This window comes from Ischnura elegans, chromosome 4, assembly GCF_921293095.1.
Source record: "Ischnura elegans chromosome 4, ioIscEleg1.1, whole genome shotgun sequence".
Lineage (NCBI taxonomy): Eukaryota > Metazoa > Arthropoda > Insecta > Odonata > Coenagrionidae > Ischnura > Ischnura elegans.
Genome location: NC_060249.1, coordinates 92,672,425 through 92,685,972, shown reverse-complemented (window position 1 = coordinate 92,685,972; position 13,548 = coordinate 92,672,425). Strand labels below are relative to the sequence as shown.

Genomic DNA, 13,548 nt, shown 5'->3' with positions numbered 1-13,548 from the left:
TCTCCGTCGCCTCGTAGCATTCCACGACGGCCACACCTCAAAATCTCTTCCTAGAATTAATGGCCACGTCCCTCTTTGCGGATGAATCAGCTTATGAATAGGTTTAATACACCCCGTTACCCCAATCACGCCGTCTGTCGGGATGAAACTTCCTCAACCCGGCTTTCCGATGTCGGTAGCAGCGGTCATGGATTTTTGCTTGCCGTGTTGGTATATTTCTGAGTCAGATTTTATTGTCCGAGGTTTACAATCCAATGTTCTTTACCGCCTAAGGTCAATATTTAAGGAACTACTCTTTGCATGCTAATTTTAATAGCGAAATGGATTAACTATCCCTGCTGCGAAGGTTTTCCATTAGCGTTTATTTGTTTTACTTAATTTTTGAAACCAGCAGAAAAGTAAATCTTTAAATTCAAACTACTCACTGAACTCACATATTTTATGCATTTTTTCTCACACCATTTTTGTACATAGATTTGGCGTGTTTATCTTCTCTTTTTATTCACCACATTCTTTTCAGTCCAAGTTTCAATTTCAAATCAGCGACAAGGTTCAATTTACTAAGTTTTTTTCTAAATTATGCCGCAAGAACTTCAAATTTTGAGACTATGTTCCCAATAGGTACTTGCAGGTAAAGATTAATAATTATTCCGAGAACCGTGTACTTGATATTAATTCCGTTTTGCTAAAGCAACTTCCTTAAATGAAGATCAAGGAGTAAAATTAATTCATACATGCCATGGAAATGTCATTGGAGCTCCAATATGAGTACAGCGTTTAGCGGAATTCGCATGATTTATTTAAAATCATTTTATTTTTCCTTGAAAATCACGGAGAAATATTTTTGCGATGATATACACTGTGTTTCCACTCCACAGTTTCTCGTGTTTCCTCTAGCAATATCTAAAACGCAAAAAAATAGGTGGATGACAAATTCAATGACTGAAGGAGAAGAGGTACAGCCTTTATCTCAATGGCAAAACAATCCTTTCACAGTGTTTCTTACTGCTAATTTCATAACCCTACCTCTATGTGGTTAAGAAACTAGTATTTTATTCATTAGGAAGGCGTAATGACTAGAGGTGTAATTAGAGAATGGCTCTAAAAACTGCCTCAATGGTTATTTTTAGCAAAATTTAAGCAATTTCATTCTATCTTAGTCAACTTCCCTAAGGAGACATTGATACTGGAAAATTGATTACCGGCTTTCAACGCATCGTTGCATCCCTATAAGACGAATGGCTCTGTTTCACAGGGAATTCTTATGCTTGTAATCCCTTCGACATTCGATCCTCATGAAACCACTTTGTGATAGGTCGTTCCATAGGTAGAACGGATATGATACATCGCACCCAGGCTGATAAAATGGAAATTTTCGAGGAATGAATGTAAAATCGATTTTTCTAAGCAATAATAAAGGTCCTACATGACTTCAGAGAATACCGTAATGCAATACAAGGGTAAACCTTCAGGTTATTCCATGCATTTCCGCATTTTCCATTGATTAGGATATACCTAGTATCAAATGCTTTTTGTACTTTTTCGAAGATTTCAACTTCATACTTACCAACATATGGGGTATTTTCCTACTTTTTGGCCTTTCTTTGCTGACATTTAGGTTTATCTTCGCTTCCTCATGGTTAACCTCAATAAATATGCCATTAATTATTGCACAATAACATGGGATTTTAAGTCTGAGATTATCAATATAAATTGCTACAATCATTGATTTATTAGATGCTATACGATACATTTTTCTGTGGGCATGGTACATACGATTGGATTTCTAATAATTTCGGCCACCAAATCACCATATTTCAGTTAAAATGCTAGACTTTCCCCCTTAAAAATATATGTTTGAGGAACTTTTATGACTGTAATGTGTGTTGTATCACCATTACAAGTAATTTTTTTAACAGCGTAATTGCGATGCCTCAGTTACTTTGGGAGGAATCGGTAGGGATTGCTTATTCGTATCCCCTCTTGATTATCATCTCGCGAGAGTAACAGCGGGACTCGCTAAACACTCTAAGAACAAGCCCACTCAACGGTGTGAAACACGTAGAAAATGCGATGCCTTAAGAATAAGTCTTTACATTTCAATCTCTCCCCGGGGGTGATAAAATGCCTTGTATACTTAGGCCGAAAAATCTGAGGAACGGATGAAATCACCACGTTTGTGAGATTCCAGTGGATGAATTCACTCCGACGGATTTTTTCACTCGTTCTCTCGCGAAAAGAATTCGGTGAAATCGGAAGCCAATTTAAATTTGACAAAGCGGGCGCCCACTTCGGCGCCGCCTGAGAATGAGAGGAAGGAAAAAAATTACCGGCGTAGGTCCCAGCAGGTGTCGGTTGGTTTTATCTAGACATTCTCCCATTCGAACGATCTTTTACCCGATACCCTAGTGTTCCTGGAAAAAATTCCGTTTAGTCTCCCTCCCCCCTCCCCCTCGCTCTACAAATCACCGATCCGTCTGTGGGTTGGCGAGGTGGATAGACGAGGGGTGCGGCGACCCGAATGCCTCTCGGTCTAGGACTAGAGCTGAATAACTTGAAAAGAAAACACTCGCTCCACATGAGCAGAAAAAAATCATTTCCACAAAATTGGAAAGTGTAAACTTAAATGAGTTCTGATCAAATAATTTATTGTTCCTTTATTTTCTATCATTAAGAAATTGATGGAATTAAAGCATCTTCGGTTTTTATAACCCGTATATTTTCTATCGGATAGAAGGCAGAGTGTTAGTTAATATGATTAAATTATGTCGTTCCTCGGACTGAATAGGAAACGAGTTCGAAGGATTTTCAATAGAAATTAAGATGCAGGGGTCTTTATCTTAAAAAATAACATTTATTCACACGCTTAAGTACCATACAATTGGCCATTTCAATGCCCTTCACAATTAGTTCTTAGCATACTTAGCATATATAGCTCGCTTGATAGCCTTTCACCATTCATTGTTGTCACGAGCAAGACATGGCGATGCTTTTAGTTCACAGAATTATTCCCAGCAATGAGGCCTATGAACCGATATGAGATTAGATATGAGAAGCCTCTTCCTAAATATGTGATAATATTTTTCATTATTTTTTAAATTTTTATTGTTAAATGGCTATAATGTTTTAACAGGGTTTTTTTCCCAAGATTTTTCTCAGATTTGGTCTATTTTCTATTACGCTTCCTTCTACAATCCCAATATTATTTCTTTCACTATTCAACGCATTCTACCCTCCCTTTGTTCAAATATATCTTCCTTTTCTCAAGCGTTAATTTTATGCCTCATTATTTTAGGATAGCAGGAAGAGAGAAACGTATAATTTCAATATATAAGCGTTACACGCTTGGTGTAAAAAATCGTAGGATAGCCAAGGGTATGGATAGATGCAGGCAAAGAAAGCGAGCAGCCTAGCCTATGAGCGACAGTTCTCGCTCTCGCATTATTGATGATTTTAGAGTGTTGAGGGAAAGGGCAGGGCGGAAGGCGGCCCCCATGAAAAATGGATGTGTGGACGGGCTGGAACCCGCGAAATGGGATGCCGCCACACGTTGGGGCCGTGAAAGGCCTTCTCCCACATCCGGAGAGGCCCTTCTAATTGTCCTTCTGCTCTCATAGGCGCCCTTTCCCTTCTCTTTGGCATACTGCTAAACAACACTCCGCTTACCATCCAAACTTCTCCCCTCAAAGCACCTCGGCATAAGGCACGAATCCCGGCAGAAGACGCCGCGAACGAAAAATGTGTAGGGCGAGTGGAAGAAAAGATCAACATAGGTACTCTTAGATGTGCCGATGAATTTAAAGAGTTTTGATGGCTTCCCGAATGGCAGTTATGAAACGAGGTGTTTATAAGAAAAGAGAATGAGAATAACGTCGATTTATCTGAATCTGTGCCATGACGTTACTGTAATTATTTGACAGCAACCAACAATTGAAGAAACACCCAGGAGACAGCTTCAAAGCTGGGGATGAGAAATAAAAAGACATAGAAATCTGTTTTGTGCATACATGGAAATAACAATTAATGATAACCTTCAAGGCAACATTGAAAATAATTTACGGCCGATAAAGAGAGTAGGTACATTAACAAATTAGCGCAAAAAATTAATCGGTGCTCATAATGGCTCGATTTCTCAAAATTGTCCTTTGTTCGTTGTTTTTCTACCATTTTCAAGAACCTGCCAGAAGAATGAAAGACTTTTCCCAAAATAAAAAGGAATTTAAACTAATTTTTCTAATCTACTAGACGAGCGCAATTTTTATCCATGCGTATTAATCAATGAGCTAAATCAAAAATATGGTACAATCCCTGTGATACAGTTATTCTGAAAAAAGTGGTAGTCAATATCGTAAAGTACCATCTTTAGCTTCTTTGTTCTCCATTAAAATTTCTCCGACTGAATTTACAAGGAAAAGCTATAGATTCTCTGAGGGACACGTGTTATAATTGAATTTAAATTACAAGTCTGATGAAGGTCCTCTGACTAGATATATTTTTGAGCAAGTTAAGAAAGACTTCCGTCTATTAATCCCGATTTCCAAGTTTCAACTATTCTCTGGAAGTAAAACCTTTCCCTTATATTTGATTGGTAAATTTTTCCCTCTCCCACTTAGCTATGTCTAGAATTTAATGAGTAAATTTTTGGCTCTTTTCTTTTTAATTAATTTCGGCATAAAATATTCGAGTTTATTCTTTTTAAGTATTTTACCACAGAATTATTTTACATATCATATTTATGTACTCATATCCACTCGAGGCCCTGATGAAGTTGTATCAACATGCCGAGTTGTAGGAAAAATCTGCATTTAACTTAATGAAGACCTATACTCAAAGGCACTACACTACACTAAGACACAACACTACATCAACGTTACTCTCTTAAGAGTAAGCTGCTTACGTTCCCAGAAAAACCTGACGCATCTCTGCGGAGGAATGGCATCTTAAGGGACGACGCCCCTTAGTAGGCAGGGCACACGTGGGCAAGAGATGGGGGCAATTCTTCTCCCTCCCTCTCTTTCCTCCATCACATCCCCCGAAAAATTTCTCAGCTCCATGATTGAGATCTGCGAACATTCTTGGGTCGACCCCAGGGGCCCGATCCCTGCGGCCATACGGCCGAAATATCCTACGGTCCTTCCTCCTTCCGACCCTGCGATAGAACGCGCGGTGGAGAGGCCAGTGTTTTTGTTTACAGTCCACGGGACTATATTTACTCGCGGGAATGCGATGGGGAAGCTAAAACGGACATGAGTTGGCGGAGAGGGAGAAATAGAGAACCCTTGCACGGAATTTCCGAACCTTAAGGAGATCCCTCCTCAAAACGAATAAAATTTCCCTTTCGCGAAATGTTTAGAACATGCCCTTGCTATTGTGCTCAACAGTCAAGATAGCAAATATGTTTTCCTCATTATAATTTCAAGAGATACAATTTTAAATGCGAAATTTCTTGAGCTTTGAATGGTGATAATTGTCAATGAGGAGAAATATTTGTAGGTTATAGCTATTATGTGAATTTTATTCATTTGTTTCACCAAGATGTCAATTTATAAATTATTTGCAAATTATTGCAGTATCTGAAGTCAAAATACGTTAGCTGAAGTTACATGGCACCACAATCGACTTGAAAAATGCTACAGTTCAATATAGGGACATAATTGACTCAGTGGCGGATACAGATGGGGGGCTCAGGGGACGCGTGGCCTCTCTTGCGGGTCCGCCTGTATTGCCGAACATTGCAAACCACAATTGTAGCTTTTTTACATCAAAAGATGGCATTGTTTTTTATGTGTGTATAATCGCTTTAAATAAAATTTTCTAATACTCTGTCAGTGACTTGATCATTTTTATTACGATAAAAGTAAAGACAACTCAAGACATATATTTTGCGCCCCCCCCCCCCTTGAGTTTTTTTCTGTATCCGCTACTGGTTTGAATAATCGTTATGCTATCTCACTTTCATTTTAATATAAGAGAACGTCACATTGAGGAGAAATATTTTTTATAATATTTTCGAATGCGTTACACAAATATTTGTTTTTAATCTCAAAGCGAACTCAGAATACCTTTTTGCATTCTTCTACCATTCACATTCTACGCTGAAACTATCGGGGCGAGACAAATTTTACACTAAGGATGAAACTTCCCATGAAAAAATACTTCGGCTTAGCTGAGTTACGAACTCGGATCTCTCTCGATTCCCGATTAGATATTCTAACAGTCAAACTACCGAGTCACCTACCTTCTAAGCTTTCCGAAGGACTTTTTCATGGGAAATTTCACCATTAATGTAAATAACTTTGCACCCGAGCGCGCGACTGGGTACTAATTCACTTTTGTCGTGCAGAGTATTGAAGAAAATATTTTCATAGTTAAAATACAGTAGGGTAAAATGTCCTCTCCTCCATTCGGGACATAGCAAAAGTGGTGGAAAAGGATGCTAGGGAGAATTTAATCGTTGAAATAAGTATTGAAGATATATTTTTCGTTTTGAATTAGGCTCATTCATCTTTCTTATAAAATGTCAAGAAATGCTAAATTTTCATTCCTCCATGTTACGTCTCCAAATTACGCATTAAATTGTTTAAGAAAAAGATGCTTCAAAAACTAAAATAACTAAGCCTTAGCTTAACAATGAAAAATTATATCAAATTTAAAACCTTCACTTTTTTTGCAATAAACGCATTTCCTGAATGACTTAATCTGCGTAATTTAACAGTGAAATTAATTTCTACCGGTTGACTGAGAAAAATAAAACCTTTTATCATTTGAAAAGCAAGATAAAAAATAAAGAAAACTTGAGAAGAAGATAATAAAAGATTATGTTAAGAATTCCTGGTAATTAATTTTGAATGGAAGTATGGGCACCTACTTGTACTCAGGTATCTGTGAAGAATTTTTAAAAATTTATATATTAACCTGAATTGAAGTGGAATGAAGTGAACTTTGAATGGAAGTGAATTTTAACTGTTGTCTATGAATACTTGCACACCTTTAAATCATTTAAATCGGTCTAAATATGGGTATCACAACCAATCGCTAAATAACTGAGTGTTTTGGAACTAGTCCTCTACGATTGACTTATGAATGATGCGACCTCTTGTTGAAATATACGTTCTATTATGATAAGTACTTTTGTAACCCTGTTTGATCAAATATGCCGCAAACATTTCGCTCTATAGCTTCGGTTTATACGAAAATACTGTCTGTTTCATTGTTATCACTGTTGAAACCGTCAATTCTTGTCATAATATTCAGTATATCCATGGGTGGTTTATTACAAGAGCAAATATGGGGGTAACATTGGAATGATCAAATCGAAACAAACTGTAACGGGTCGCATTTAACATAGGTAATCAAGATATCAGAAATTGCATAAAATTTGAATTTTTAGTACATATTTAGTTGTTAAAAATCGTTTTTTTTTGTAAGTGAAAAATTTGTACCAAAATAAATTGTTCTTTCTAAAAATTAAAACATAAGAAAGAAAGGTGCTGGAGTTATGAAACGTGAAGAAAGGAAGAAACGCGTAAATCTATCCCATGGCTGGTGAATAGGAATAATTTTTTTGGGAAAGTGAAAAATATGGTGAAAATTTACCGTGCTATCCATTATGGTACTCTATCTTTCCGTAGATACTTTCACTCACTCCAGACGCTATTCAGCTCCAAGGCTTGATGGATGTGGCGATAAATCAGTCCTCCCGTGGGAGTAATGCAGTTTAAAATCCAAAAGCAGGGAAAGTTCTCTTTCATTTGCCACCTGTGGTTTCCACGGAGCTCTTTTTACGTTAAATCTCTTTCATCTATACAGTAGTTTTTGGGACTTAACTCAGAATTTACCTCAGCATCAACGGATCTGAATTCCAAGTCCCTATGAAAGTGTTTCCTACACCATGTGCAAGCTAATCATATCTCCATTCTTCTTAGTTATATTTCATTTGCGTTTTTCTGCTCCCTCATAAACCATAACTATTTTCAAAACCATAAAACTTTCGTTTGAACTTTTAACACTTCAGAGGGAAGTGGTATCTTTGCGCAGTGGTTATTGGTTATAAACTTAAGAACCATTTTTGTAATATCTAATAACCTGATTAATTTTTTGGCAATAATTTTATTTTACTACGGAATGCTTTTACTTTTTTTATTTGAAGTGGAGGTAGTGTTCAATTTTATTTATTCTAATCGCTATGACGACTAACCAATAAGCTTCATGCCAAGAAATATCTGCATTTAAAAATTATTTTCATGTTTTTCTCGCAATACATGCATATTTCTTAATACCTTAATTAAATTTGTGTGGGTGGTACTTTGTAGAAACTGAAAAAATATTTGTAGCCATAGTATTAAACTCCCAATTATAATTCAACAATTTTACTCTTTGATACCGGAGAAAAACTATGATAACCAATCATTGCGCTAAATTGAACGATTTTAAAACTTCGCTTCCAAAAACTTAGTTCGTGCTTCTATACTTAGGAATTGCTAAATAAACTTTTGGTACTTCTCTGATATTTATACATAAAGGCGTTCTTATTAAGCTAAGTTCTATAGACGCAGAAGAAATGCGTACTACCATAGGTTATCGCGTTGGCAATCTTATTTATTATGAGAGCCAGTGATCTTTCTATGTAACTACTGGTATACAGAATGACTGTAGAAGCCTAAATAGTATGTTGTTTTTCTATCACCTAAACTCAAGATTTTCGTTTTGAAAGAAATAATTTAATCAGAAATTTAATGAATACTTTCTTGAATGGAAAATTCATTTTCATACTTATTTCTCTCTTCATTAAGGCGATTTTACACGGGGCACGGTATTGCGCAGGTTAGAACTGCATTAATTTCTAAAATGGCGTGGAATTGCGCGAATGGATGAACGAAATTAGAACAGGGGCTATTTTGCCATCTTACGTCCACGCATTCTCGCATGTGCTCTGGCATTTCACCACTTTACACGACGCAATTTTAACTGCGCCTTCGTACACACGTCATATTGTGCAAGTACGTGCCCCGTGTAAAACGGTCTTTAGAGGTTGTGATGACGCGGCGTTATGGCTGACGTTTTTCCGAGAATTACAATGGGGTATGCATAAATCAGAATGCGTTCGAAACAAATAACACCTTGTTTGATGCATCATCAATACTTCTAAAATAGTGTCAACGGCTTTTCAACCAATTCAAGCAAAAACAACGGCGTGTACGTGCAAATAATAGCGATTGCTTGGAGACAAGAAGTCCTTAATAAGTATTATTTGACTCGCAATTTTCCAATCTCAAGGATGGAATCAGCATAAACGCATCAAATCAGCCTTTTTTTCACAACGTATATCTTTTTTATCAATCGTAGGCTCTTTTTAAAATTAACGCGGAATTAAAATCCCACCCACTCTGTAATGCTTCAATCGCCAACTGCTGGCGGTGGTATTTAACGATAATTTGTTCGAGATATGAAGTGAAACACTTTGCACTTTCCACATAAAAATTTATTATGTAGTTTAATAAATTTTTATGTGGAAAGTGCAAAGTGTTTTACTTCATATCTCATAATGGATCTCCACAAAGTATCTGCCTCTTCCATCCAATTCGATAATTTGTTCGCCTCGAAGAGCAATTATGTATTCCATTAACCTTCAAAATTTGGCACCAAATTTCATTCAGAAAACTTCATAACAATCGCCAAAAAGCAAACACTAATGAAGGCGACAGCATTATGTGTTTATTCTTACGTTTTGGTTGAAATTAAGAACAAAATCCGTGAACTAGCCCAGTATTTCATCAAAAATTTAACAGCGAAATATTTCATCATATAAATTATGTTCTTAATTCATCACTGCTATCCAATGTGTTAACTCATTAAAATTTGCACCCCTACTCATTATCCAATGGCAAGGCACAGGCCAATATCCATTTGTACTAATTTGGAAATTTATATATAAAATCTTACTCTTACTGAAAAAGGAGAGAGCATTAAACTTTTACATTCATGATACTTGTTGGGAACAGAAACAATTAAGCCTTGCAAAATACGGATTGAAATGAAAAGGAAACATTTTACGTGTACTCCTTAGTAACTTTCTCAGTTATAGCTTTAGCAAAAAACCATAGCCGTCAGGAAGTATGCTAAGCATTTGTAGCATATTCCGTTGTTGCTACTGAATAATGTTATCTTCATTGCCTGTAGTGTATACTCTTGATAAAGATATTAATAGGCACTGCCTAACATTCTCTTTCTTATAGAAATAATTAATCAGGGTAGGCATAAAAACTGAGACCTTAGGTTGGCCAGGCGAGGCCTTTTCCTCAGAGGCCAGTTGTCTGCATAGCGTGGTTTGACGGCTGAATTCGCGCAATCAGCTTCAGGAATAAAATAATTTGAGAAAATTTTTAGAAATTTCCTTACCCAGAAATCGAACGTCCGATTATCATAACTTCTTTTTCCTTCACGTGATCACATTCATATTACTGAAATTATATGATTGGTGACAGCAGCCCTCCATTTCCACCTTTTACAAGTTAATTTCTTCGGTTCCCTGATGATCTTATTTCCTTGTGTCCTTCTGTATATTGCCCTCTCGGTCTTTCTCATGTACATTTCCGTGAAAAGTTTCCTCCATTGTGCTCCTCACATAATTGTAAAGTTTCCTGGCATGGCCTTATGGGTCCTTATCCGCCATATGGTGCAGAACAATTAACTTTCTTCTCTTATTATTCGGTGCACTTCTTCGATTTTCATCTTACCCATATGGCCTTCACGACTTGTCGCCAATACCTGGCCTTGAAGGCTTCACGCGATCAAGAACTAAGTTAAACTTGGCAATTGTCATTCTTTCAACCGGTGGGAAATTGGCTTCTAATATTTCGGAAAAATCTGCCCCTGCGCATAAATCGCATCAAACCGGCCACGTATCAGAATGGTAGCTATTCTCTCGAAGTTTTAAACTAAGAAAACCCGAAAGTTACCGCAAATATTTCATGAGTTGGTGTCGTCATTAGAGTCTCAGCTCAAAGCATCGCTCTCGTAATTGTAAAGCATACGAAGCACACTAGATTTATATTCAATTACAAGGAGTAAGTGAGATTCGGTTACCCACTCGGCAGCAGTCGGTGGCGTCATTAACTTATCTGCGAATGAGGCCGTCGATTTTCGTCGCGAATATCTCTAGAGGGCGACGGGTTGAAAAACTGGTCACTTTATTCCTCAAGCGCCATCGCAGTCAACAATTTAAAAACGATGCTGAACGAGCCCTTTCAACAGAGTGAAGTGACGACCATTGGGAATAAGTCTCATGCAGGGAGGTTTGCCATTTTATGCCAGCGCTGCCGTTCCTCCCCTTCTGTGCCCCTTTCACCTCTCCTAATCTGGTTTCGGCTCCGTTTGCGGGAAAATCCGGAGTCGAGCCAATGGGCGGCGAGGAGAGAGTGACCAATGGACGACTCTCTCACAACCAATCGCCTTACCCCACCTCCCTCCCTCCCCCGCCCCCTCTGCAACTAGACGTGTACCATCATCCAAACTCACTATTTACTGCAATAGCACTCTTCCCGGCAATGACTTTCCGTGGTCAGGTCACGATGGGTCACGCATCAATGGATAAGCGAGGTTTTGTCTCGTACGAATATCCAAGAGATGTTACCGCATGCTCACATGCAGCTTTTTCAAATGAGATAAAATGAAAGTTATTAAGTTTAATGATATAGAAAATTAAGCAAATTAATGAGTGAGTATCGAAATTATGCCAATTGCCTTTGAAACCCATTCCCAGTTGTCCGTTAAGATTCCTCCTTTACTGCAAGGTGCGAAACCATTTTAAGTGTGCATTTCCTCATTTTCTTTTTTATTCCCGATGAGATTTTACCGCTGGACTAACCTGTACTATCAGCTATAAAAATGTACACCGAACCTTTTGGTGGTTATTACGTTATTTATGTGGTTCAGAGTGAACATTAAAAATTGAATTTTATGATTGATAAGTTTTTAATCATTAATCTGTTACATGCATTGCCGGGTCTGTATTGCCAAAATACTTGTTTTTTTGTTTCAGAGCAACATCTTGCAACCGTTTCTTTACATTTTAAACTGTCATTGTGGTTTTGCTATTATTTGATATGATAATATTCTCAGTGTTTAAGAATAACTTAAAACTATTGTATTTTACCTTTTTTGTGAAAAATGGCTCTTTTCACTACTCTGCCAAGCTCTCATTTTCAATAATCATTTCTTCACCATTTCCCTAACTCGCACGGTGATGCAGTTCAGGATCTCTGATTCTTTTGACAAAATTAAAAACATACGATATTGTGCTATTCTGATTACTCTAGACTCGTTTTGTAGCATGACCTTTGTTTTTCTTCTCTTTTTTTGTCGTTGGTCACTTATCATTTGATTTCAATTCATGGGTTTCTCCTTTTTCTCCTCCCTTCCCACTTCTACTCGGCCCCCGGAGCAGCCAAGAAGCACCAAACGTCGAGAGGTAAGACCAAATGAGTGAAGGCAATGCGTGTTCCTAATTGACATTGGCTGCTGCAACACATGCATGATCTACCTTGTATTTCCGCTCCATTTACACTCGGAATGCCATTTGTACGCGAGCATACACATCGAGTTGCAATTACTGACTGCCTGGAGTAAAGTGTTCTTCCCTTACTAACTAATCCTTTCCCAAATTGAATTAAATTTTGTATTTTGGCTTTTGAAATGAAGCGTTATTCAAATGCCTTCGCAGTCAACGGAGGTCTCAAGTTTATTGTTGCAATATTTGCGTTGTCGTCAAAAATTTATGATGAATTCTACCTATTGCTATATTTGCATATAAATAACGCATTTTTGGAGCCAAAATAATTTTGAACTAATATTGCATTTTTTAAACGTGTTGCGTAGAATAAGAAGTTTTTCTTGCATCTAAAATTTGATTGATTAACTCAAGTAGCTACTAACAGAACTGAAATTTAATAATTAGAATCGACTTTATAAGGTATTCAGTCGGTTTAAGAGAGTTTTATAAGTCGTATGAAAAGGAATGGGGTGAAGCAACCGAGATTTCGGACATTTTCACTTGTCAGTACATGGCGCGTCTTCGATAGCACCTAGTTTTATATCATGCTGCATGAACTATTCTGTCTTTTTTCATAATCTAGGTATGAATGTTAGCATTTTTATTCTGGTGAATACAACTTACGATGCCAAACATTCATACAACCTATTCGTGGGGAGTTATTATTTATTCATCACGGCTGAGGATTGAGATATTGGTGAAAGAATTTTAGCTGCATTTTAAGTTCCCAATTGAATTTTCCTGCTATTGCAAACAAAAATATTGGCGAATATAAAATATGATGAGTCGCGAAATCCAATGGAAACTGTTCCAATAGTTTTTTATTTATGTATACCTAATTTTTGGATATTCTTTAATGGTATCAATATATAAAACAATTTTCTGCAGCTTTTTTCTCAGATACCAGCAAAAAATCTCTTTTTGGCTTTAAATTTTTGTTTTGAATCAATCAAATAAAAACAGATGGTTTCGATATCAAAACATTCATGGTCGAGCCT

At 37.1% G+C, this 13,548-nt stretch overlaps 1 protein-coding gene across 2 annotated transcripts in view; it reads left to right on the top strand.

Moving 5' to 3' along the window:
• LOC124157780 overlaps positions 1–13,548 on the top strand; it is a 77,284-nt gene that overhangs the window by 6,545 nt on the left and 57,191 nt on the right. Inside the window, exon 2 of one of the 2 annotated variants that reach the window (XM_046532791.1) lies at positions 12,446–12,469. The exons of the other annotated variant lie outside the window; for it this stretch is intronic. Within the exon in view, the coding sequence (XP_046388747.1) occupies positions 12,446–12,469 (24 nt within the window). The remainder of the gene's footprint in view (positions 1–12,445; positions 12,470–13,548) is intronic. 2 annotated transcript variants of the gene reach the window in all.